The 27838-nt window shown below is 41.9% G+C and overlaps 1 protein-coding gene across 3 annotated transcripts; it reads right to left on the bottom strand.

Moving 5' to 3' along the window:
- Window positions 1–193: 193 nt before the first annotated feature.
- On the bottom strand, window positions 194–27747 carry plcg1 (phospholipase C, gamma 1). Of its 3 annotated transcripts, none has more exons than XM_027288384.1 (33): window positions 27425–27747; window positions 25909–26196; window positions 18629–18781; window positions 18162–18255; window positions 17949–17996; window positions 17294–17378; window positions 17053–17136; window positions 16594–16616; window positions 16408–16477; window positions 16217–16318; window positions 13857–13975; window positions 13209–13294; window positions 12731–12851; window positions 12322–12490; window positions 12085–12207; window positions 11696–11797; window positions 11346–11533; window positions 9903–10103; window positions 9578–9697; window positions 9161–9341; window positions 8904–8981; window positions 8719–8822; window positions 8408–8501; window positions 8189–8261; window positions 7193–7356; window positions 6751–6847; window positions 6362–6586; window positions 6126–6274; window positions 5611–5725; window positions 4485–4646; window positions 4299–4387; window positions 3508–3782; window positions 194–3418 (listed from the first exon to the last, which is right to left on the bottom strand). In XM_027288384.1, exons 2-32 carry the CDS (start codon window positions 26123–26125, stop codon window positions 3510–3512), a joined length of 3909 nt encoding a protein of 1302 aa, XP_027144185.1. In that variant the 5' UTR covers window positions 26126–26196; window positions 27425–27747; the 3' UTR covers window positions 194–3418; window positions 3508–3509. The 3 variants fall into 3 exon arrangements, with proteins under 3 accessions (XP_027144185.1, XP_027144184.1, XP_010736938.1); XM_027288383.1 differs by having other exon boundaries at window positions 3514–3782; XM_010738636.3 differs by having other exon boundaries at window positions 3514–3782; window positions 8189–8258.
- Window positions 27748–27838: the final 91 nt, after the last annotated feature.

Raw genomic sequence — 27838 nt, 5'->3', positions numbered from 1 at the left:
CACAAGTATGAAGAAGCACGCTGCTGCAGCAGCCTGAAAAGAGCAGGTTAACACTTCGGACCGAAACTTCAGTCCTCTCTTCCTGTCGTGGCAAGCTAATGAAACCATTTTTTTTCCCCCTGTTGCAATTACAGTGAAACATTTAACCTCAGTAAATTACATTTGAATGCAATGAAAATAAGACAAATTAGTATAAAGTAGTAAGTATTTTATTTACTTTTCAGGCTTGAATATGTTTCATATGAAAGGCAAAATTAAAATGAATACTTTTCCTCTCCATAGTTTAGGCACATTACAGAAAGGCGATTGTAAATGAGACCATCAGTAACAAAACAGACATGATTAGAGAAAAAAAAAAAGGCAAAAACAAAATGACACATAAGGGCCCTGCACACCCACATAGATGCTCTTAGTTACTCTGCTTAATTAAACCTCTTTTACGGGTTGAAACAGTCGAATCAGGGACGTCAGTCAAACATGGTCTACACATGCTCACACAGTGCCGAGAGGAGGTCCCATCAGTCAAAATAAGTGAGAACGCCTGTGCGGGTGTACCATGGCTGTGTAGGTGCTTTAAGCCCGGCAGGGGAGGTGAATGATCTGGCTTTAATATTTTGTGTATACAGACAGAGGCACGTAGACGTTAGCAATAAGAGCAATGCAGCATTGGAGGGAGAGCTCTCCACAAAGACCATTTATCGACCACAGGAGGAAAAAAAACAAAAAACAGTAATATGGGGGGAGCTTTGGGATTAATATCGGGGTGCAAACACAAGATGCTAAAAAATTTTCTTAGTTGACACCTAGGTATTCGCTCCTGTCCCTGCTTTTACCTTAACTTAAAATCATACCATATGGCTTTAGGTGTGCCTCAGTGGTCAAACACTGAGCAAGAATACTGAGTTTACATCATATAGTCATCACATACGAGCAGAAGAAAACACTGTTTCTGATACAAACCTGGAAAGATAACACCATTGGTTATATACGAGCTCTGTCTGGGCTCACTGAAGGCCCAGGCAACAGACCTCTACTACTACCCCCCCACCCCAGGCACCTTTGTCATCAATCAGCCACAGAAACACAGCTACAACAAAAGTCTGAAGCTTAGACTTGGCCCCTGCTCCTCTCAAACACACTCTCACACCACAAACGCAGGAAACGAGAGCTCGGCGCACATTCAAGAGCATCAACGTTTTACCTCAAGAGACGTCTTAATTACCGAGTTAGACAAACATGAATGAACAGAAGCCAGGAATGAGAGAGTCTAAAGCTGGAATGATGAATTGTGGCGCGCACAGCATTTCACATTCACTTTGAGCCGTCAGCCGGTTGTTCACACAAAATCTGCAGTTTTTGCACATTTCGTCAAATAAATTCACGGGCAGTGGCAATTTAACCGTATATCATGGCAGTGTAACTTAAAATCCTCACTGGTTCCTGGGAAGCAGCTCTGTACTGCTGTGACAAAAACTCAGCAGAATACCACGGCAGCACGAACACAAAAGGTCCCTTATGTCTTATGAAATGTGCCAGCAGAGAGAGTACATGGCATGTTTTCTTTGCGCCTTACAGTGGGCAATGCAGACGTTCTCACTATTGGTCAAACTACGCTGAATTTCTCGGTGGGGAACACCTATTGTACAAATGTCAACAAATAAAAAAGGTGGTAGCCGTAAAACACCTTTGTTTAGGGGCGTAAAACCTCTTTAAGAGGAGCTGAAACAAAAAACTGAATTAAAAACAGTGACTTTATATATTCAGAGAGCTGTTGTTAACTAATTAAAAACACTCAATAAAGGGGGCTTAAATTCTATTAAAACTTCTATTAAAATTTCTGAAATATTTGATCATTAATCATGGAAACACAAAGCTGCAAAGTTAATCATGTAACTGCATTACAATCTTAAATTAGAATTACAGTATGGTACATTGACAAATGTGAAACATTCAGAATGATCCCTGTAAATTAAAAATGTGAGCGCAGGAACTGGCTCAGGCTAGCGTAATGTATGCGTTTCCTCAAACTACTTTGTTATTCCCAAATTTGATCACATTATCCAGCAGAGCTGTCAGTAGCTGCAGCCTTATGATCTTATCCCTATGATTGAGGAACGTGTTGGTCGACGATAGAAGCAAAAAAGCGTGGACACAATTATCACTCACACTCCACGAGACTACAACCTCTTTCGGGGTCGACATGAATCCCTGGTCCTGCCTAAAAATCGCACAGTGTGGCGTTGGATTCCCTACAGACATGATGATCACTGAGGAATAAGATTATCGAGGGAGACAGAAGTGTAAATGCGCTCGTCAAGGCGCCTGCAATGCAGGAAAAATGGAATGATGAGCAGTTTTTTTTTAAAGGAATGCGAGTCAGAAATAAAAAATAAAAGCCAGTGTGTGTATGCACGTATGTGTGTTTGTATATGCAGACATAATATACGATGTCGTCTGCTCTCTCACTGCTTCCAACACAAACAGGCTATGACTTCTTCCTGATGCCTTTGAAAAAAAAAAAAAAAAGATTGAAATATTCTTCCAGGAGACACATAATTTCCTCCACAAAGCAGAGGAGAGAGACATTAAAGTAGCCGTAGAGAGCCCTCGTGTTTTACACATATACATTAAAAAAAAGAAAAAAAAAAAAGAGTCACATTATGAATGTTTAAAGGTTTAAATAATTATAATAATTAAAAACATGGAGACAGGAGCTCTTTGAGAGCAGGTCAGCTGCTGCTGTTCTCTGGCCAACAGCACAGCAGGAATAAATACATATATTCATATACGCCAAGTAGAGGAGAGCAAAGAAACTTAACCGGGAAACAGTTTCAAAGTGATACCTTTTCTAACTCTCTCTCTTTCCCTCGTTTCTTTTAGCCTCCACACCAAACAGCTGTTGTGCACACATACCTAAAAACACAAGAGAGGACAACCCGCCCAGCAAACCATCAGTCCGGAGCTGGAACTTTTTCAGCCTCGTTTTTGTTCTCTTGTGAATGTCCTGTTTTCTTCTTCCTGTCCGCAGCAGTCGGCTTCCTCTCAGTGCTCCTCCCTCTTCACCCCCCTCTTCTCCTCTTATGTCCGAGTCCCTCCTTCTCGAGCGGTGGTGAGCAGGAGAGAGAGAGAGAGAGAGAGAGAGAGAGAGAGAGAGAGAGAGTGTGGGGGGAAAGAGAAAGAGAGAGGGGGGAGGGAAGGGGGGTGCGGTTGGAGAAAGGAGGGAAGGAGAGCTGCCTGAAATGTAGGCCAAAGCGGTGGTGGGTGTTTCCATGGAAACAGTGTTCACAGCAGTCAGTGACATCATCAGTACAGGAAGAGGCGACTGGGTAAGGGGGGGGGGGGTTGCAACAGAAATGCGTCCTGATTGGCTTGGACTTAGACACGGTTCTCTCCGCCCACTCTGGTCCTCCGCAACATCCTGAGGTAAAGACAAAGACAGGAGGATGTCTGGAATCTTCTACAGCTTGCAAAACTCATTGCAATGGCGTGACACACAACACACCCCACCTTTACCTCCTGTTCTGTGTGTCCATGTGGTCCAACAGTGCCTCCTGGGACACCCGGAGGTCATCTAGAGGCGACTGGTAGCGGGACTCAAAAGAGCCTTCCCTCGCCCTGTACGCCACGGTCTGCGCTGGCGACTGAGGCAGAGGAGACATGTTGGAGGAAGTCGAAGACACTGAGCTCAATTCCCCCAAACGTTCCCGCCCCGTCTGGGCGGACGCCGACACCGGCGTGGACCCGGCTGCGAGGAACGGGCTCAGAACCTCTCCGTTTTCATCCTGAGAGAAACAAGGAGAAGAGCTGATTCAAGTGCCAACGTGTGAACTCCAAAAAGCCTCAATTATTCCAAGTGCTCACGGTATTACGGTTAAGGTTTATGATTGTTTTGATACTGCTCTCATGTCTGTATGGTAAATATAAAACTACCTCCAGTAGCTGGTTAAGTAGCCGAGAGGCTACAAATTCCACCTACCATCGCCTCTTATTAACACATTATATCTGATTTGTTTGGTCGGCACAAAAACTCCAGTATAAACCAACACTTTGAAGATTTACAAGTTGATAGGTGTCGGATTATTTCTTGGGCGAGTACAGTAACTTGAGTCTTGTGTGTGATGTTGCCAGGAAGTTACTACACCTTGCCAAGAAATGCAACGTGCATCTACTCTTAACTACAATTCTTACAACCAGCTACTACTAAATACTTGTAATTCATTCATCTTTTGGTGTTTTGTTGATGGCACAGACATCATAAAGAGGTTTTAAGAGAGACCGAGTAAAGAACAGTAGCTCACCCTGCCTCTGATGATGTCCATGTGGACTAATAGAGAAGCCAATTCCAGATCCTCATTGTAGCTGTTCTTCAGAGGTACTGACCGGTAACCTGGTGTCATACAGAGACAAGAAGCTTTTTTTATTACAGCACTAATTTTAGATCATTTCACAGGGCACATTATCACATCCTTATTTGTCGTGTGTACCTGTTTTGAGGCTGTGTATGGGGAATGTGGCCTGAGCCAGGAAGTTTTGGTCATTGAACATGTCGATCTCATAAACCACAAAGCGCAGGAAGGCAAAGGCAGAGTTGCACACTGTGAACTGGAATGGCTTTCGGGGCCATGTGGGGTTCAGTCCGTTATCAGCTGGAGAGGATGGAAAAAAAAAAATTCAAATCGAAAAGCAGGACATGAGTGAGTGAGACTTAAGTAAGAACAATAATACAACAACAACAACAACAACAATAATAAATAAACCCTCTATCAAAAGCTCCTTTTGCTAAAAGAACCACAGGTGAGGTAACCATAAATAAAAATACTAATGGGGATCTTTGTACATGCACGTCCTGCTCAGGCATATGATTGACACAGCTTATCATACGTCCCTCAGATTTATTACTAATTGTAAGGCACTGACTCCCCACTGTGAGCTTGATGCTCTGGTAGGATGGCCTTATTTAGCAACCTGCATGCACACCCACTGGTATATTTTCATATAGGAGGCTCAATTCTCAGGTTGCTTCTATCCTACCTTTGTTCTTAGAAGTGTGATGGACAGTACTCACTGCATTCAAGGGACTTTTACATATTATCTGTACCAAATGCTTGTACTGACTTGGGAAGAGGGCGTTTGGATAAGGGTCAGAATCGGCTACAATTAATCTGTTAGAGCCTGTTAAAGTCAACTTCTGCTAAAGGCTTAAACTACTTTACTGAAAGATTTGATATTTTACTGCATGCAGTAAAATAGGAAGTAGGAAGAAAATGCTGCCAGTGTCTGTACGATACAATTACTTTCAAATTCAGAAAACGAAGAGATCTATAATATTAATAACCATTATATACTTAAACTATATTATAACGTTGCACTGTAATGGTTCTTTTTTGGCTAAACCTCCACCAGAGCTATAACCAATGTTTTCTCTTTGTATTCCCACACATGGCTTAGTTGTTTTGTACAACTTCCTGTTTTTCTTGGACCAGACAGGAAATTACACAAGAGTAATGTATCCAGTAAACAGTAACTACTCATTCCTTTGGTGTTTGGCAGAGCATCACTTTACTTGCCGACAAAAAAAGCCATTGTTAAAATTAAAAGCAGCACGCTCACCTTCTGAATCGGTTTTTTGCTTGGCGCTGTCATATTCCGCCCCACACACCTCGATCTCGATCAGAGGGCAAACTATACCACGTCCGTGCTTGGGCAAGTGTCGGGCGCCCAAAACCTTCAGAAGTTAAGAAGAGGAATAATGGTTACTGCTTTAGATCTTAAATACAAACACACACACTAAGGCAGGGGTAAGTCTGACACCGTGGACCCTCCCACCTTGTTCTTTGGGGGATGACAGGATAATTAAAATTATGCCATTGACTAAGTTAGTTAATGACTTTGACACAAATTGCAGCATTGATGAGCCAAGGATTTTAAAGCACCTTAACTGGCCTCCATGAATTGTGCGTCACAGTAGCTGACCATGGTGATAAATGAGCCAAATCAGTGTGTCAAACTGCAATAATTATCCTATGTTGCCATGCACCTGTCCCTATTCACCTCAGCAGCATCTCTGCCTCACATCTCTCCCTTCTATCCCCCACTCAAACAATCCAATCCACACTTTACTGTACCTCGATCTCTAGATCGACTTGTTCGAGGCCTCGTAGCGTGTGTCTGTCAAAGGGATCAAAGCTGTCATCCCTCATGATGGGCGGCTGAAGGACGTAGCCGCTCCTTCCATTCAGCATGAACAGAGCCTGGTTCATCTGCATGGGTTTGTCTGCAGGTTGGAAGGGAAAAGGTAGGGAGAGTAAGCAAACGTGTCACATCTATACTATTTTATTTGCTCTGACAAGTGGGCAGATACCTGCTGTCTGGAAGTTTAGCGCTACCAGCTGGGACCCGCAAAGCCACATCGGCAAAGGGTCGTAGTTCGAGGAGTCTAGTCTCTGGCCTCTCGGGTAGATCCTGGACAGCTGCAGCCGATTGTACTGTAGGAACTTCTTTCCTTTGATCTTGTTGACGTACTTCTCTGCCTTGGTCTCCGGGAAGGATGACATGTCACGGAAACAGGCTCGCTCTGTGCCAATCTCTACAAGAGGAGCGAGAGAGAGAGGAGACAGAACTGAGCTACCTGTTTTTATATTGGTCATGTGCCTATTATTTCTTCCATGTAGGTACGTAATCAAACACATTGCTGCTCCTGTGCATAGTAAACTGCATGATCACAATCCAATAAGTGTGCATAATCCTTACTGTCTTCATCAAACGGCACAGGCCTACAGTAGATGACGAGGTCGGATAATTCCAGTGCAATCTTCTTCCTCCTCTCCATTATCTTCCCCTCCTCCAGCTGGGCACAGGGGCACAGAGTTTAAGTACAGCTGAACAAACAGTAACACACGTCACGCATTTACAAAATCAAGTTTTCCCCATTACACTAGCCTGAAGCTTTTCTACTACTACCAGGTGTTAATGTGTGTAACTGTGTGAGTCTGCAGAATGGCATTCCTGACAAACACTTTATGTGCTCACTACAGTTGGTGTTTCCTAAATACAGGGTATGGGTACTGCGGGGCAAACACAAGTCATAACTGGCCCTTTAAACCCACAATGTGGCATGAGCATGGTATGAGACCTGGCCTGCTTTTTCTGTCAGCTGTGTGATATGTATGTGTGTGTGTGTGTGTGTTTTTACCTTGGCCTCTGAGGTTACGGTGACCTCACGGATCTTAAACATCCAGTCCTTGAGTTCTTCTTGGCTGTTGGCAGCGAGGTCCAGCACAGGGCCCGTCCGCATGGAGCCATTTGGCACCAGGGAGAAGACATATAGTCTGCTGCCCTTCCCTTCAGGACGCACAACTGAAAGAAAGAATAATTTAAACTCAAACAGTTTCCTCCAGTTACTGACCAGAATGTGTCTGGATCCAAAATGTCAACAGTAAGAAAACACAATGTCAAGAAAAAAAAAAAAAATCAATCAACCAAATAGGAACAGTGGCAGATATGAAGATACAAAGCTCTTGTCTGCACATGATGCAGTTCACGTACTGCTAGTGGACACTGTTTAATTTAAAGAGCAAAAGTTATGAAGTGCTTTCTCTGTGTTTAAACGTCTCTGTCGACTATAATCTCATTGGTTGAGCTTTCGAAAAAGGTCACAGGCAAACAGGGTTAAAGGTCAAATACTTTGAATAAACCAAGCAGCAGCCCTGTCTCAAGGCTCAAAGTCTGCACTTTCTGCATAGCAAAGCATGTGGAACAAAGTGTTCAAAAAGATATCGTTAGATCTTTCCCTTTAAAACCACTAGATGGAGCCAAAGAGCTACAAAAAGGCAGAGACACAGGCTCAGGTATTAACTGTGTTTAGCAGAGGCCACAGCAATGCATGACAGCATGTGCCAACACTAATGGGTGTGTATTGACCGGACTGGAGGACGTCAATAAAATAGCAGATACAGAGTGGTGAGAAAAGCAATGAGAATAATAATGAGTGAATTAATAATACAGGAGGCTGACAATGGACGAAATGACAGTGAAGAGTGTGACTGTGCTCTTTTTGCAATGATAAGCTAAGGGCAGAGATTGTGTGCATATGACGGCCAGAAAAGGAGATTGCCCTGTGGCAAGGTGACTGCCTGCTCTCTGCAGCCCCGCAGCACAGAGCTGAACAGGAAGTAGAGGGGCCACTCACCAATCTGACAGGAAGACACGTCCACACTTCCTCTCAGCAGATCTCCCAGAGGGCTGTTTTCTGTCATCTCCTGCTTGAAAGAGAAAAAGGTGGATTAGGAAAGACACTTAAAAAAAAAAGACATAAAATCCACATTCCTTTATGCATCTCTATTGAAATGAACCCAAAAGTCCTGCACTGATTTCATTTTAAATGTGTAGTTGTAGCCCTGATCCTCACAGTTCTGTCAGGCTCCGCGGCTGATGGACTGATCTCCTCCACATAGTTGGCAGGAAACCACATCTGCTTCTTCCCTCCACAGTCGCCCTTCCACCTGAGAGAGAAAATAAAAGATGTGTTGAGAAAATGTAGTTTTTATAAATATTTCTAAAACACTATGGCGTTAAACTCATGCCAACATTGGGTCGATATTATAACACTATCCCATCCTGCGTCGTAAACCTTCACCCTCTCTACCTGCACAAATGGGATTTATCTAAAATGGATAATTAAGAGCTACTTCCTGAATTAATGTTAGGCCGGTCACTCACCATCCTCCTTCCTGTTTGTCCACATTAGAGATAATGGCGTTCTTAGGAAAGGAGAGCTCGTCGTCTCTCTGGGCTTTATACTCGTACATGGCTCTCACAGTGCACTGTAAAAAGAGAGGACGGAAGGTTATGACACACGTGTTCACCGTCCTCGCTAGAACCGAACTACGCATGAACTCACTCACCTTAAAAGTTGGCATCTGGTTGGCTTCCACGTAAAAGCCTGGATTCCTGCCCTCGTACAGTGACCCGTAGTCTGGCTCCTATTGGACGACAGATTGTGAGTTAACAAGCCCGTTCACTAGCCCGCAGGGGATTTTACCACCGAATACAACACAACACTTTGACACTTCTTTCTTTCACATAAGATATTATGTAAACCAGACAACAGTTTATTCAGGTCAAGCAAATGCACAATTGGTTTGTGTATTGCTGTACTTACAGCAGTGCCTATCTTCTCCAGTGTGTCCTCATTGATGGGGTAGCGCAGTTTCATTTTGCGGTACAGAGGGTGCTTCTCATAGTAACTGATGAGATCTACTAAGCTGTCAAACTCTGAAGTGCCCAGCACCACGGTCTGACCCTCCTGCTGCACGCGACAGTGCTTTATCTTTCCCTCGGCCCTGTTTAGAAACCACAGGCAGATGATATCAATCACTTTGTATTCATTTGAATATTACTTATGTAAAGAAACTGAGAGGATAAAGTGGAATTTTACAGGATTTATAATGATTTGTGATGCTTGCACACTAAAAGATAAGTTGACATAAATGATTTATGCCTTCAAGTATAATTTTTTTTGGCCTCAGGAAGAGATAATAAAATCTTTATCTCGTAACTTGATGATATCTTAAGTCACCTGAAGGAAATGGCAAACGAGTTAGGTTCGGCTCTCTTCCTCACGAGGAAAGCCCCATCACGAGGAACCCTCATCAGCATGTTCTCAGCGTGGCTCCTGGAGAGGTTAGCGTGGTACCACCTGGGACAATCAAAACAGAAATAACGGGCACATAATTGCAGCGATGCAACGTTGTCCTCTCGATTATGAATAAGGAAGTCCAGAGTTATATCAACATGCATTTCCATTTCAGTGTGGCTTTATGACTCTGTGCAGCACATCAGTTATGGCATGGTCCCGAACAAATAAAACAAATTCATCTGCATGAAAGCTGCTCGAGACTCACTCTTTGCTCTCGTGTGCATTGGTCTGAGGTACCGGCTCAGTCAGCTTCATCTCGAACTCGTTGCAGCGCAGCGCCACCTGCTGGTAATGGTTGATCAGGGCAAAGAGTGTGTCGAACACCAGGTTGTCAGTCAGGTAGAACTTGGGGCTGCCTGCCTCCTGACGAGAGTGGATACGACAGTGCTGAACCCGCCCTGAACGCCTGGTGCAGAGATGGGTGAGACAGCAGAATATTCTCATCATCATTACATGGAAAAAATACAGAAAAATACTGAACACTTTCTACTATAATTTACATTAATAAAATTATACACTTTAAGCTTTCTTACTGAAGATCACCCCTCTTGTTAGCCCTCTGAATGTCTGAGCATTGTTTCCATACATTGCATGTTCACATGCATCACATTCACACAGACCGATGCAGACTTTGCAGACAGAAGGTGAACGATCACATTCAATTGTGACAACAACACTATTCAGTCAATGATGGATTAATAGACACTGATTGATCTGCTAGCACGTCTCTGTTATTTGCACGAGTTAACTACAGAGCCGAACTTGACAGTGCAAATATTTCACTCATGTGTGAAAAATGACTCGGATGCACCAGTGTGACTTATTCCAAATTACTGACAGCACAGATATTTTAGTGAGAGTGTATTGAGGAACGAGACAGGACCAAGACTTTGTGGAGTTAAGACCATGTCAAGACCAAAGCAGGACAGTATCTAACCTAGTTAGGTAGCTAACATGTAGCTAATATTCTCCAAATCTCTTTGGGTGAGGCGCAGCCTTTCACTCGACGTACTGCAGGATTCACAGACTGCTGTGTGCTCTCTTTTGGACGCCGTTTTACAGATGAGCTCTTTGTGGTTTAGGAAGTGAGATTTTCTTTTTTTAAATGTTTGTCTGACATCTCCTCAGAGACAGACACAATCAGTTTCTTGGAGTGTGTGTGAAGGAGGGCAGCAACAGCTGCACAGGCACATTTAGTGATACAGCGTTTCTTATGGGATTCTGTAAGACCGTGGTGGATGGACCTCAGACCGTTTGAAGGGGGGCTGATTTTGAAAAAATCCTTTGAGAAATAAAATTAGGGGTTATATTGGTGAAGAATGTTGTGCTGTTGTCATCAATTTTATCATTAACCCTGGTTGAAAAGCCATGAATGGTTATGACACGACAAAAAAAAAAAATAATTCACCAGGTTTTCTCATCCTTTATCTTTTTCAATATCCTGAACTGACAATGGTTTATTTATCGGCAGGCTACATGTGTAACTCTCAGCTTCAACCAGAGCAGCCTACAGGTGATTATTAGCAGCAACTCAAGTTTAACAACATAAAATGTTCTCTGTGGTGGGACAGTGTAACAAGGAAGCAGGGTGCATTTTTATTTCTCATTTTGATTTATACAATGAATATAAAATCATGTCTCAACATACCAGAAAGACAGTGTGTAGTCTCCCACAAATGTCTCACTCTCTCGGACCAGGAAGGAGCCATCAGGAGCTCCGGTCTCCAGGCAGTACTCAGACAGTAACCTCTCAGCTATCTGCCGCCCGTCCCGCCCTGCGCCCAGCTTCCCGTGGAACCATTTCTCTGTCACGTGCTGGTCCATACCATTGGTCACCTGGAGGATTAGAAAGGAGAGTGAGATGTTGACCATTTAACATCTATGGTGGTTCGCAAGCACTACAACCTCTATAGAAAATACTGTATGTAAATAAAGTGCAAACAGGCTTTGCTGCACGGCTTGTGTTACAAATACAAGTTTAAAATCAGGCATACTAACCTCTCTGTGCTCCTCCTCATCATCGTTGCTCTGGTTACTGGAGGTCTCTTCTGAGTAGTAGATTTTACTGCTGGTCAGGACAAAGAAATGAGGGTACCACTCCTGAGGGGGGAAAGAGAGAGAGGATAAAAGGAGGGAGACAGTTAGTTCAAACCGTTGACCAATTAAATATTTAGAGGATCCATGTGTTGCACTATAAAGTGGCCCAAGTAGACAAGACGAATCATCTAGTAGGCGATGATGTAGCTAAAATCCAAACAATTTAGGAATACTGACAACATGAAAAACAGGCTTCCTATAAAAGCTGCTTCAGTGCATCATATTTTGAGCATTAGTGTTAGTCCTGATGTAGCATCCAGAATCAATTTACCCACGAGGAACCTGCTTACATGGTTAATGGGGTCTTCCAGGTACAGGATGCCATTTTTGATGGAGTTACTGATATCGTTCTCTGAGTAGGGAGTGGAGGTGGACACCTCCTCATAGGCACTGCCTTCTGCGAGCTTCTTATGCTGTGGCAGATGAAAGGAGAGGAAAGCAGACAATCAAAAACACTAAATACATCCATCACCATCTATTTCTATTGACTTTTTCCAGATCAAATCAGTCTCTGGGTGGCTCCTGACCTTGATTAGGATCTTCCTCTTGAGCTGGTTGGGTGACGGCAAGCCATCTGCCGCAATATCCACCGCCTTGGTCAGCAGCATGTCTCCAAACACCTTCTTAAAGTGAGTGGCCATATTCCTCTGCTGCACAATACTACAGTGGTCCTCGATGGACAGGATGATGGGATAGCTGTGGAGAGGATCACAGATTACAATTTAAGAGGCACAACTTCACAGAAATCACCTCTTTATCTGTGCTTAGGCATTCATTTTTTTATCACTGTGTTTTCTCACATACTAATCTGATGAAACATTGTTGCTTTTCATATTTCTGCTTCTTTATCTCTGTCATCATTTAATCAGCTTTAAAAATAAATAAAGAAAAAATAAAAATAAAAAAAAGGAGTGGCTTGCACTCATTAACACTTACTCAGAAGTGACGAAGGCATGCTCTTTGATGGTGGTCAAGACATCACAAAACTTGATTTTTGTCGTGAGGGTGTGTCCGTGGTAGATAACTGGCATTCCATCTGGACCATCCCAGCAGTCCACTGGAAATACACACACATAATGACATTTCATGCTATGCCACAGTACACAAGAAAGTATTTAAGATCTTCAAACGTAACTCAAAGTTGACGTCATGCTTGTTCACTTCTGACAAAGCGACCATTTAGCCTACACTACACTTTAGCCTGTTCTATTGATGCAAACCTGCTTGACAAGGGTTTAGAGTAGAGGCCTTATACAGCGCTGTTGTGTAACAACAAGCGTCATGGTAAGGGTGTGGCAGCAGCAATAACAGAGGAACTTTAAGAGGGATAAGAGTTCATTTTGAGGTTAAAAGCCAAGTGCAGGTGATTTACTGTGTGTTGGTCAACGTGTAGTGTGTGCATGTGTTTACCTACATTCAATACAGCGGCAGCCCATCCTCAGGCAGCGAGCGTACGCCTCCAGAGACGATTCACTGGAAAACTGGTCTCCCGTCAGGTAGCTAAAAATAAGCACGTCAAAGTAGGCACGCAAAAACAAACTCATATCTAAACAGTCATCTAATAAGGATTCACACGTCAGGGACTGCAACACACACAAACACACTTTTCTACGGTGCTAGCTCAAACACATTGATGGTGCTGTATCAAAAGGGCTCTCTTTCTTTTGTTGACTGGAATAAACACTTCTTACTCATTCAGTCGGTCAATTCAAACCTAATCAAAGCAACATGGGAAGTTTTTATTCCGCCGCTCCAATGAGTATTGTTTCACATCCAGTACAGAAGGTTATCATTTGAACTGCCTTTCACACACTTTTCAATGGGAGGAAAAAATACATTTTCCTGCAAAATACACGCCTGGATCTCATTCGGGAACATGATTGTTAAATAATGCACTTTTATCTGATGTATGAAGCCAGTTCAAAAGGCTTCTTCTGGTTAGAGGTTTTCAAGAGAGGATGCCAGACTTAAGTGTTCCCAAGGCCTGATTACAACTGGCTGAACTTGACTGAAGCGTGGGATAATGAAATGTATGCATGACAGCTATGGGCTCCATCCTTACGTGTTGTGCGAAGAGGAGATCCAGTAGTGGGACAGGGGATTGCTCATATTCTCAGGGCACACTTGATCCAGGGAAGAATCCCAGACGGTGTTCTCTTTGGAGAACAGGTACGTCAGGAACTGTATGGGAGAGCAGAGAGCAGTGAGAATGAGACAAGTATGTGGACTTACCCTGACTTCTATGATGGCTTTCTGGGAAGTCTGCGAGTGACTGAATCCACAACATGTCTGCAAAGCCTCAAGCAAACTTTCTTTGAACTTCCAGAGAGTCCGCTTGGAGTTCAGACATCGCCCTCGAGACTACCCCTATTCAGAGCAATATAATTTAAACATGGCGATGTACACAGAAATGATAACAATAATAACAAGCTTTACAAGCAAGTCAGACCTGAAGGAGACCAGAAAGTTGGAAGCATTTCTGAACGGGGCTTTAATAAGCGGTAGAAGACACATTTGTATGCTTGGGCAGGCTCAAAAAGCTTCTGGCAGGGCACACTGCTAGGATCTGATCCAGCCGTGGACCACCTGGATCACTGAGTCTGTGTCCAAAACTATTCTTAATAAATAATTTTGTGCCATATTTGTAAGTAAGTGTCTAATTTTCAGTACTGTTCTCTCAAAACCAAAGAGGCAAAATCTCAGTCAATAAACATACATCACATGTAAACGTGTTTACTGGAACACGAGCATGTGCTCAACACTCAACAATGTATGTGTATGTGTATGTGTATGTGTGTATATATGTATATATATATGTATATATTTTTAAACATTGAATCATTTTTAAATACATGTACATATACATACATATATGTTATATATGTGCAGAGAAAGGTATTAAAACAAGTTTTTATTAGTTGTTGTGAGCCGGTGCTCAGTCCTCCACCTTCACTTCTGGGAATATATATCCGTGTACACCGTTCCACATACATAGGTTTAACACGGCTGCATACGTGTGCATCTAATGTTTCAAAATACTCCCAAAACCATAAAGCATCAATGTAACTAAGTATATTTACTCATGCAATGCATCTAAGTACAATTTTGAGATGCTTATACTTTACTTGACTGTTTCTATTTTATGCAACTCTATACTTCACTCCACGGTCCACACAACATTGTACTTTACACTCCACTCCAATATTTAGTTGATAACATTAGTTACTTTGCAGATTCGCATTAACACCAAATATTCATCAACTATTAAGTGATACAGATTAGGATACCCAGCAGTATATCAAATAATATCAGCTTCACCTTCACCAGCTGCAACATTAAAAGTGATAAACATTAATGTATCAATTATAATCCAATAATATAATATATAGATTTCTGAAATGAGCCATTCTTAACTTTTACTAATAACTATATTTGTAGTTCCTGTAATATTTTCTTTCAATACCAGCCTGATCTGTTGTTCAACAAAGTTCATGATTCAATAACAGTGAACAATAAATCTTATTAGAAATAAACCTGGGTTTTGTGTGAACTGTCCATAGCTGAACAGGGTCGACCTACGCTGTTGCATTTTAACGTCCGTCATAGTACGCAGTATAAGAAGTTTGAGAAACACTTTCCTATTGCATATCGACTACTATCTCTCGGTTATGCCATGTCAAGCAGCAAACCCTGCACACATGTTGCATACATTAAATAGTTCATTTGAATACAATTAGGAGCCATTTAGGAAAAACTGAAATGTGTCAAGTACTTGCATTCATATCAATAAAAACTAGCAGGGTTTGATGATGGTGAGTATTTTAGACTCATCACAGTATGTATGACCGAATTCCAGAGGACGGACAACTGGATTCAACCTGTGTCAAAGTTAAATAAGTGGTGGTATCTCAAACATACTGATAATGCAGCTCCAGTAGCTCTGTTATGTACCCCACACTCATAGACTTCCCAGTGTGGCTCGAGAATAACAACTGTTCTTTTTAGAAACAGTTTTTCTTCTTTAGATGTTATTCTCAGCATGACGAAGGCCTGTACATCTGCTATCTAACACAACGGAACCGAGGGCACACAAAGACAGTACCAACTCTTGCAGGTTGGCTCGCCCCAGCTTCCTTTTCTCTTTTGTCAATCATAGCTTTATCGTGACCACAAAAAAACATCCCTCGGTTTCTGCAGAGCTCTCACATGGCGCCACACTCAATAACCTTTTCTGTCTGTGTGGGAGGAGGTGCTTTAGGCTAAGATCATGGCTATCCATGTCAATTTCTGAGCTCCCACCCACACCAACGATACATGGGGGGGGGCAATCGGAACACATAATTTGTGCAAACAACTTATTTCCATCAGTGGGCAAAGACCCAGAAGGAGGGGAGTGGGAGTGGTGGTGAAAGTGTGTGTTACCTCATCTTGGTGGAAATAAGGCTGCTCAACTTCTCTCAGGGGGTCTTTCAGGTAGCTGAACATAAACTCCTGAACCTTGCTGCTGTCAGTGGCCCACATTTCCTGGATTCACATACAAACACAGAATGTATTGGGGCATGCAAATCAAACAAATCTGCAATGAAGTATGTTTTGCGGCGCAGACATATTACCTTTTGAGACTCCAGGAGGAAGCTCTTGAAGTCATCGAGGGACAGCCTCTGTTCTGGTCTGTCAATGAACCTGGCAGAGAAAGTGATGGTTCACTTCAGTGAACACACATCTGCAATGGTGCATATAGATTCACTGTGCGTGTATGTGTGTGTGTGTGTGTGTGTGTGTGTTTAGTTTTGACCTACCTCTGTAGAAATGGGATCTCCACCTAAAAGAATGGAGGAAAAAGGGGACATTTCAGTTAATTAACAAATGTTCTGTCCTTTCAGTGTGTATTGTACTCGTCATGTAGATGGACACGGACATCCTGTAGGTAGCTGGGTGTTCAGTTATGGGGGGCACTGAGGTCATCCATTTAATCTGACCCAACCCTGCCTGCCTCTTCATTTGAGAGAGTGTGTGTGTGTGTGTGTGTGTGTGTGTGTGTGTGTGTGTGTGTGTGTGTGTGTGTGTGTGTGTGTGTCCTAATGGCCTCCACCAGAGGGGTTTGGTGGGTTTTTAACTGGTCCATATTGATCTCCAGCCATTTGAGAACAGACAGATGGGAAGGGGAAGGGTGTCTTGGCAGGGCATCAGATGGGGCGCTGGGGGATGAAAGTCCTGGGACAGAACTATTTGTGCATACATAAAATGACTGCACTTACGTTTTTCTGAGCATCAAACATGAGGCTGCGATAGAGCTGGGCGAACTGGCTGAAGGACACGTCTCCGTTCCTCAACTCGGAGTCCTATAAAACAAGTAGAGGAACGAGAGGGAGAGCAGGAGACGTTAACGACAAATCATAAATCTCCAGTCTCTAATGACATCATATTGAAAGGGAAGTGGGCAGGGAGATGGAGTGCAAAAGGGGGGTTGTGGGTCTACGATAAGTAGAAAGAGGTTACCGGAAGTTTCTCTCGGAGGAACCTCATGTTGGGCACCCTGTAGTTGACCTGGCTCAGCATGCTCTTCAGATCCTTACAGGATATCCTAAACACATGCACACGTTTTTGTTGAGAAATCAAACACAAACAGGCACGCACAATAAACGCAAAAGACTTCTACCAGCTTGCACACGTAGATCCTGTTATGGTGCAGAAATATCATTTTGAAATTTACAGACACGCTGAAACTGTGCAAACACACTCCCCTTGTGCTCGTGCTGGGTGTTTTTGGCTTCACTTTTACTACACAGCTTGGAATTTTGGCCAGGGAGGACAATACCCCTACAGTGTAACAAAGGCTCGCGCTTTCGTCAGGGATGTAACAGACAAACATCTCTCTGCATCTCCTCCATCCTCTGCAATCTGTTTCCTGCTGCAGGAAGAGGTGCTGGTGTGTGGCTAAGAGGTTAGTTCCTTCACTACACCTCAACAGAGCTCTCACACTGACACCTAGAAGCCTGGTGTAGCTAGTCTACTTGCTCTAGATGTTACACTGGAGAAAGGACACACAACTCCTGCACCAAACCGTTGAGTTATATCCAATTACATCTATTTCCTGTGGGGCTGATCTGATTTAACTCTGGCGTTGATATCTCTTAAACCGAGCAGACTTTACCTGTCTTCTCTGTTGCGATCAACAGCGTAGAATTGTTTGCGTAACCATCTGAAAAAAAACAACAACAAGAAATTCAGAGGTTTTATGCCTTTTTAACACAAAACAGGATATAATATGAATGAATGTGGCTCATTACCACATGCTGTCTGCCTGCAGCACCTTACAATAGCTTCAATACTGGATGCGATGTGTCGCAACACACATTCCGCTTACCTCTCTATCTGGAGTGGTGTCGGAGACTTAAGTGTGTCGGCCACGAGCCAGTTTAACCCTTTCACCCACATGGACATCTCCTCATCAGATGTTGCTGAGGAAAAAACATATTTTGCCAAATATTATGAGATTTTCTTTTCTTTCCTTTTCAGTCCCATTAAGTTTTTTCTTTTTCCCAGAGCCGACGGTGTTTAGACTAAGAATACATCCTTCGGCTAAGAAATGTTAGAGAATAGTGAAAAGGTTTTGATTTCGTACTTCAGAACAAGATGCATTTACTCACAGTACCAGTAAAAAGCAACAATTAAGAATGACAAAAGAGTCTTGGGAACAAAACAGCTAAAACTGATGGATGTTTATGTATCTTATGACCACATAAGCAGAGGTAGTGTAGTTAAAGAAGGATAGTGATGTGAAATACTAATGCACTAGTGTATCTAAGCCTGTGTGTGTCTCTGTGTGCCTACCTGCCAGGCTGAGTGATTTAAGGCGAAACTCTGTGCCATACAGGATGACAAAGCAGTGAGCCTGGTCCAGCCGTGCTGCAGAGTCCTCCACATAGCGCTCAAAGTCCCGAGACTTCTGTCCAGGACGGATCTCCTTGATCTCTCGAATGTCAACTGGGGAGACAGACGCATATACAACAGTTAGTAAAGCTGCTTCTTCTCTCTTACTTTAAACTGCTTGCATTGTTTGTAACAGTTCAGTCTTCTAAATAGACTTTGCAGTATCAGTTATCATATCGTATCATATTAACATATACCAATATAGCTGCGACCAACATACAGATATCTTTTCCAGTATGCAGTCCCATGTAAAATAATCAAAATGAGGTTCAATACACTATTTACAGGAGATAAAACTCTCCATGTGTTTAAAAAACTCATTTATTCATTTTTTGTCTCTGCCATGTGTTTAAAAAACTCATTTATTCATTTTTTGTCTCTGCTTGCTTGAAAATATTAATTTGGACAACAGAATTTTACAAAAAAAAAAAAAACAATATCAACATATCTTCATGAAGCCACTCAAAGTGCATAAGCAATGATTTTGAATTAGCTTCAAGCCTTTGTCCAAAGTGTTTTATAATCCAATTTATTCATAATTCAATTTCATAAATCTCTCTTTTTTCTTTTTTTTTTTAGTCTCTAACTAAACACAAACCTATCAGTGCAGAGACCAGCACACAGCATACATGAGTATTTCAAGCCCCCTCCCAACCACATAAAACAGTGAGACTGAGGCCACGACTTAAACCACATATAGGTATGTTTCAAATAAAGCGGAGCCATACTATTCTTACACACTATTGTCAGATACGGATTTCAAATCAAGTTGTTTGGTTACTGCCCCCAAACCAGTTTTCTCGCCTAATATAACCACAATTTGCCTTTGACCACTGAAATCAACTAAATTAGTAATCTGAAAACATCCCTGGAGTTAGTCACACAAACCAGTTTGTGACGAGACTGGACAGGTTTGGACAATACCAGTTTCATATTTAAGTAGGACAGACTGTGTGACTTTAAGAAGCCTGTATTGGTTTTAATAATTTACAGTGCAAAGGCCACTAGACACAGAATATCAAAGTGATACAGCACTTAACAACCCTCCCTCATAGCCTGTATACAGTAATACACTGTATATAACTTTTGAGTTTCCCCAACACTGGAACGGTTAAAAATTTTAAAAAAAGCACTGCGTGGGTTTTTACTCAAGATTACTTCACAGTTTATCTTTAGGAATGACACAACTGGAATAAGACCTGGCACAAAGTTCGTCTTAACTCCATTAATAGGCCGTCAGAAACTTTAGTTTGGTCCATAGGCTGTAAAGCAGCTCAACAGGTTCCTATCAGTGTTGTATTAGTAGAAGTTAAAGACCTACAGCAGGGACAAGCCTGCTGAACACACACACACACACGCATACACACACACTTTTTCAGCTCCTGCTCCTCTTCCTGCCCACGAACCACACATCCTGTGCTCTTCTCGCCTACACTCCACATCTGTGCTTGCGTATAGGTGAACATGTTCTTTTCTCAAGCATATAAAAAAAAGGGTGTCTTCTAATCATACATCATATCTCAGTTTACTTTACCCGCCTGATAGGCCGGTAGACTTCCGCCGAGAGCAAGACGGCTTCGACATGCTGATCTGTTAGACAACACTTAAAGACCTTCGAGTCAAAATATTTGGAGCCTGCCTCAGACAGATGCAGGAAATAAAGAGATAGCCAGAGGTGTAACCTTACCAAAGGAGATGAGAGGAGGTATCCTACAACACACTCCCACACTTCCTCAAACACTCCGTCCTGTCTTCTACACTATTACTACAACTCCTCACCAGGGCTGGCCTTTAACAATACAATACCTCAGTGGTCTGTACCAAAATGATACTTTTTCTTGCCTTACATTCAAGACACATTTCTGTATTCAACTGTGTGAAGTAAAACGTTTTGCGTTAAATGTCTAAATTCAAGCAGAGATACAATAATTTTGCCTTAATATATACAGTCTAATGCCTAACACAATTGTTTTATTAGTTATCAGACATTTCTGATATTACTCATTGAAGTCTTTCATCAAGGAAATGACATCCAGGAATGTTTGACATGACTTCAATCATGTCAAACAAGCTACTTCCAGTTTCTGAGATAAGAGAATTTACTACTACTGTAAATAATATTAAAATTAAATACCGTTTGAGCTTTAACTATTGGTCAAACAATTTGAAGATGTTACTTTGTGCTGTGTGTGGGGATTTTTCACCATTCTCTGTCTTATACGACTACAATTGGCAAATCTGACGTCAACTTTTACAGTTTAATACTCGGCAAACTGATTGATCAATACGCAGCCTTCCTCAGCTCAATTTAATAATCCTCACCTTCAATTTGTTGGATTTATTACAAATGAGCACATTAGTTATGTGTTGCAGGGGGAGAACTGCACAATGCTAACAAATAATGACGTTATTGAAAACTTTGTGGTTCAGTTGTGAACCGCTTTAGATTAGTCAGAGTTGGTTCATGTGAATTTATGTATGTGTAGGATTAGACATGTTGCTTTTTCCTACTCCGTTTTGGACATGCAATGTTACGTTGCTTATTGTTTATGTACATCATATTCATTGGTTATTGTGTTTTGGTTTATTTCTCAGGCATTTTGCTTAATATCGGATAGTGACAGTAGAGGAAGAGGAAAGGTAGTGTACAGCAAAAGGGGCTGGGCTGCTGTGGTCATTTTATGTGCAAAAATGTCAAACATTCACTGCTCAAAGCTTCTCAGATGTGAATATCTTTGTCAAACAAAATAAGACTGAATGCATCGTGTTGAGCTTTGAATATTAAGACTGTAACAGCTAAAATAGTTTGTATTGCAATCAAAGTTTCAAGCAATGCAACAGACTTTCCCCCTGACAAATAACGGTCACGCAGCTACATGGATTGTGTTCCCTTTAACGACGCATTTTTTAATCTTTCAGATGTTTCATAAATCTAAAATTCAGTTTTTTGATTGTATCGATGGCTTGTGGGATAATATCCTACTCATTTGTTGCCACATTTGTCATAACAAAAAAAAGAAAAGAAAACTGGGCTGACAGCTAAGTGTGTAACTGGAAAAAAAGGAGCAGAAAAAGAGGAGTGACATCAGACAGATAAGGGCGAGAAAGCATGTCATTTTAGGTATGGAAAAAGGAAGTCAGAGAGAGGACCGCCCCCACAGACGTATGCCGATAATTCCATCCACACTTACAAGTACAGTCAACAGAGACTACCGGATGATTTCTTGATTGTTGACAAAGAAATTTCCAGGATACAGGTGACGACATTTAACTGCTGGTCAACACGAGCTCATTGTGTATCACGACTGATAACATTATCTTGTTTAAATAACTGGTGACACTCCTCTCTAAACACGAATACACTTCACATTCCTGGGCCCAATTTAGATAATTAGATAATCTGGCATTATAGATTAATCTGACGACTACTGTCTCAGTTCAATCATGTAGTCTATAAAACATTGAGGCAAGAGGGTAAAATGTCAATCACAGTTCACCAGAATTCAAGGTGACATCTTGTCTTGACATATACGATATAAAACAGAGGAAAGAAGCAAATACAACACAGAAGCTATAATTAAAGATTTGTTTTGTTTTTTTCATTTCAGGTCACTGCAGTTCATGTACGGATCTGTTGCGGGCAGAGCACTGTTAAAAACCTGGAGGCTTGTCTGCCAAAATTTGGTGTTAGGTGCCACACGGCTGTGTGTTAACTAACTGGTTGAGTTAGTCCTGCCGGAGGAGTTCAGTGTGAGCTGGGACAGAGCTGAAAATGTGAAGCGAGTACTGATTCACCGGTTATCACAGAGAAGCCTTGTGGATATGTCAACACAAAAACCACATTTGGACACATGATGTGTGAATCACATTGATCATATCACGACCACATGTATCTGTGAAGCCTGTTAAGGAGCTCAATACATGACATATGCTCGTCATAATAACTTCACGAAGAACTAGGAGGAAAAAAAAAAACAGCCAAAGAAGTAGGACTGCATGTTGATCTGATTTCACCTGTTTCCTTTGTCTGGTTTAAGTTGTGCTGTATAAAATCTTTCATCACACAGAATATATTTATTTTTTTAGGTGCTATAACATATATTGTTATATGTATATTCTGACTGATACTGGATATTTTGGGGCCAATACTGATGCTGCAATAAAAACACAAACAACAATGTTTTTAGCGCGTCATCGCAAATGCTAATTAGTCTAGAACAGTTAATTTTCGATTTCCAAGGGGCATTATTAACAGGTGCAGACCACATTGCCTCTGGATCATGTCCCTGAATAGACTAAACAAAGCAACCAAACATGACCTGCAACCAACCAGAGGAACGTTGTGTGACGTAGCACTGAGCGACACATGCAAGTTCGCTGGCGTTTGCTGCTAAAACGTGGTTCTGAATACAATAACTACAACAAATATAATCTTGACTCAGCTCTGCTTAGTTGCATTGTGCTGGACAGATCTGCAGACTTCAACGCGACAACCAATTAGAGGAGTGAAACATACAGTATGATAAGTGTCCTTTCAAATCTGGACCCGTTGTGATTGAGGCCAGATCAGATCCAGGACAGGTGAAATTCAGTTTGAATGTAAGAGAGGCTTAGACAGATCTGCTAGAGACAAATGAAACATGAGCTCAGCAGATTTGTCTGGTTCCCAGACTAACCAGGATACACTTTACAGTAGATAAAAACAAAGTCTCTGTGCTCTCAGGTGGACAAACTATGTAATGGAGACGCTCTTTCTAAAACGACCTTAAACCTAGTTTGGCATTTCGGTCCTGCAGTTTCTTGTTACTTATCAGCTGATGCATACAGCAATAGGGATATATATCTGCAATCAGCTAATAATCGACCTGTCCGCTTTATCAGTCAAGGTCTAGTGATAGCATATTTTCCTGGAAATTCAATTGAGCATAAGGTACTTAAAGACACATCATTATATTGACGTAAAAACCCCTGCTCATTATTTTGCAACACTGGCCATGGCCTCATACGACCAGAGATAATAAAGGGAAAGCTACCTTGGTGGACAGAAAAATCTCTGTCTATTGGTTGTCAAATGTCTATCATCTCACAGTATATGGTCATATTCAGGGCTAATCAGTGTCTGGTAGTCTGTCTTGGAATGAAAACCTGCATCCTAAAGTCCCCTACTTCAGTGTTTTTGAGCAAAAATATGATAACCTCCTTAAAACATCTCAAGTTTCTTCATGAGAGGAGCTGACGCTGTGGTGGACTCCAAGAAACGAGATTACCCTAACAAGTTAAATCATACCTTAAAAGTGTAAAAACACTTGCGGAAAGCCCATTCCTAAGAAACCTGAAGTGACCGGGTCACTCAGCGAAGTGGGTGTTTCAGTCACATCACTAGATTTAACATCCAAGTTTAAATTCCCAGCATGATAAAAGATGTCGGTCAGATGATTCTGATTCATGCTTATGTCCAAATGTGATCAGTGGTATACTCAGAAATGAGAAGTTCACCTCCCACAGTATCAAAACAAGCTATACACTCATGTGGCGTCTGCTGAAAGAGTTTAGGCAACCTTTTTTTTCACAGAACACTGATTGTACTAGTATTTCAGGTATCATGGTGACATGCTCCGCCTACACTGCTAACCAGCCTGTTACCGCCAATTTTTCTGCAAGACCACATCCTGCATCTTCGTCGAGCCGACCTACATTTAATTGTGTCATATCATGAATGATTTGCGTGTGATCCATGATATATATCTTCTGCCGGTTATTCGGCAGACAAGACAGGCCAACTTCACGTGCATGAAACGAGAGAAAAAAAAAAAAAATCAATCTAGGCGATGAGAAAATGTGCAAAATCCAATTCGATCAAGGCACACAAAAAAAGGTGCACTTCTCAGCATTTTATATTTAGCGACAATCTAGAGTGCTGTTTCCACAGTTAATGGACATCATTCGCTCACTGCCATTGATAAAGGGGGTAAATACAGCGGGCCAAATTGTTCCCAAATGATCACACGCTTCCAGTAAAAAAAAAAAAAACTCATATTCTATTTCTGTACATTAATGAGCCGCCTAGGTCAATTTCACCTCTCCAGGAGTATCAAATGGCAGCTAGGAGCTCATGTGTGTATGAAACCCTTCATTGCAGAGAAGATGATACTGTTGTGTTAAAAAAAACAAACCCTAAGCCTACTGTCTTTTGTGTGTGTGTGTGTGTGTGTGTGTGTGCTCTATTTGCTGCATCCGGAGCAGAGTGCAGCTGTGCACAAAGCATCCTGCTACCCGAGAGACAGACAACTTAACGACTCACTGAAGGCCTGTGTGTCCTCAGTTAGACACACTGTTTTGTTGAAGATTAACCTGAATATGAGCCTCCTAGTGAATTTGCAGTATATTCCGCATTAAATGCGATAAAACAATTCCAGGAATTGTATTTTCTTCTTGTTATCAACCTCTGTGGGTTTGTACCCGAGATGTGATTTATCTACTGGTGGACATCAGAGGTTGTTCCTTTAATAGGCTCGCACCTGCTCCAGCAAAAAATTGTTAGAACGCTCCAAAATAAAAGAAAAACTAATTTGACTTTTAGGCTACTCAAGTCTCTGAATGACAACACACACATAAAAGAAGCCAAATATGCAACTTTTAGGAACTAATCAGATTATTGACACCACTGGGCCTTTGCTTTTAGTAATGTTGTTAGATAGGTTGAATGTTGTCTTTGCCTGGCGGCTGCTTCATAGTTACGTAATGTAAAAACTGTGCTGTTATTAAAACGCTTTAACCTGAGTAGAATGAACAATTAATGCCTTATGTTTCACTTTCATTTCAACAGAACAAATCCCCCACCCCATCTAAAAAGATTTTCAGAAAGCACAAAAAGTCTCCTTAAATATTGTCACATTTAGTCAATATTATCATGATATTTAGCCCCCTACAACCTTTTAATTACTTATGATCTAAAAGGATTTTGGAAATGACTCATCAATCCTAACTGACATCATTCACCAGCCTGTTCATGATACCACCGTGTCATCATGTCTTTTGTGAGCCATTCAAGCACCTTGCAACACTTTGCAGCTTGTAGATATGTGAACGCATGTAAACCAACCAGTTCTGCCATGGACGCCATCACATGGATACAACCTGTGCTCTTGTTTGTGTGCTTGTTTGTGTTTGTGTCTACTCACTCTCTCCCTCTATTTTATCCGTGCCCCGAGTCCAAATAATAGTCCTGGTCTCCAGTTTGACTTGAAATGTCCGTCTCTCTGGCCGCTGGGACTTCTTAGAATAAAACAGTGTCAGTACTGTGCCCAGCTCCAGGTCTCGGTACAGGTTGTTCATCTCCGCGTCGTTGTCCATCCACGGAACAGGTCCGTTGGAAAAGAAGCCCGAGGTCCCAGCCATGTTCACTTCCCCTGTTTGTTGTCCGTTTCCTCTCAGAACAATCTGCTCAGTCCAGGCCTAGACAGGGATACCTACAGCAGGAGAAGAGGGGGGAAACCCATGAAACAACAATTCCCCAGGGACTTCTAGTGTGTCGGGTGTTATTGTACACACATTATATGGCAATGGAGACACATGCTTTAAGACTTTACAGGACACATGTACAAGTACATGTTTATATATCTGCAGATATGCATACCAACAGTGTAAAAAAGGAATTTTCAGCATCAAATTATATTTAATTACCCTCATTTTCCTGTTTGAATACCCTACAGATATTTTGACATATATGTGAAATGTAAAGTTGAGTGGTGTTTCGTAAAAGCCTGAAAGACACCTGTATATATTAATTCATTTAATTAAAATCCTTTTAACAAAAAACAGCAAACATTTGACACAAATTTCTGGAAGGTTACAGCGATAATATGCATGCGTCATAAATACAAACAGACAAAATACTATTCATTAAACGTTGAGAAAAGTTGTTTTACACGGATAAGGAACAAAACCTACAACATAATAAGACATAATGTGGTAATAAAACAGCATATACACAATGTATTGTGAAAAAAAAATAGGTTTAAAATCCATTTTCAATCATATAAAAATCATAAAGAAAACAGACATATTGTATGCTGATATAGAAGCATTTCACAGCACATATGTTGTTATTGATTTTTCTATATGGATATGGTTACTCTCAGTATTGAGTAACACTGGCACAGTTAATGCCCAACAGGAACAGTGCTATGATTTATCATTAACAGTGATGTAAATAAATGACAGCTGGTCTCCTGAAGAGAAACCGTGTTGATTAAAGCTAATAAACTTTCTCTGCAACATGTTTTAATTTAATCTCTCAGTGTAGGCTGATTGTTTGTTTTTGTTTTTTTTAAACCAACTACCAAACAGGCCTGTAAAGCTGCTGAAGTCCGTCCAAGAGGGAAAAGAAAAGTTTCCTTTGGATACAAGAGGCATCACATTATTGGGAATACAAAGTGCTGTGCGAATGGCAGCACGGTGGGATAACAAGAAACGTCTGGCTATTTTCACAGCGTGGAAACGGGGCCGGTGTGAGCTAGCATTCCGCTGGGCCAAAGGGAAAAAAAACACAAGAATCATGGCTGGTTTCATTCCTGAAAAAAAAGCCCAGGTAGCAGTTAGTCTGCCCTTTGCTCCCCCCCTCTCGTTTCGCCTTGCCAAGCCGAGAAAAATCAACGGGAAAACAACACGTCGCAGGGTCTGCTGTGCTGTACCTACCGCCGCAATCTCGGCCCGACCGCACATCTCCAACGGCTGAGGCTGCTCCTCTCTCTCTCCTCTCCCGCTCCCGTCGTCTTTCTCCGGCTCCGTTTTCCCCCCGACGCCCCGGTTTTCCGTGATTTAAATCATCGCTAGGCCTTGGGAAGCAGCTGCAGTCCCGACGTCAACAATCCCTAGTTTCCTCTTCTCCCCTCCGGTCGTCCATAGAGAGAGGCAGACAGACAGCGAGAACCGTGGTAAGACTACGCAAGTTTGTCTGCTCTCAGATCCAGCAGCGCAGGCCCTTCCCCCCAGCCGACCACCAGAGAGATCAACGGCCCGGAGTCAAAGACCAGGCTTCCGGTGCGGGGTGTCAAAATAAAAGTCGTGTTTAGGAACTTGTTGCAATGTCTTTTGGAGGAAGCAAAATAA

This window comes from Larimichthys crocea, chromosome XV (assembly GCF_000972845.2).
Source record: "Larimichthys crocea isolate SSNF chromosome XV, L_crocea_2.0, whole genome shotgun sequence".
NCBI classification, from domain to species: domain Eukaryota; kingdom Metazoa; phylum Chordata; class Actinopteri; family Sciaenidae; genus Larimichthys; species Larimichthys crocea.
Note: the sequence above shows the minus strand (reverse complement) of the source record. Positions and strands in the feature narration are given on the sequence as shown.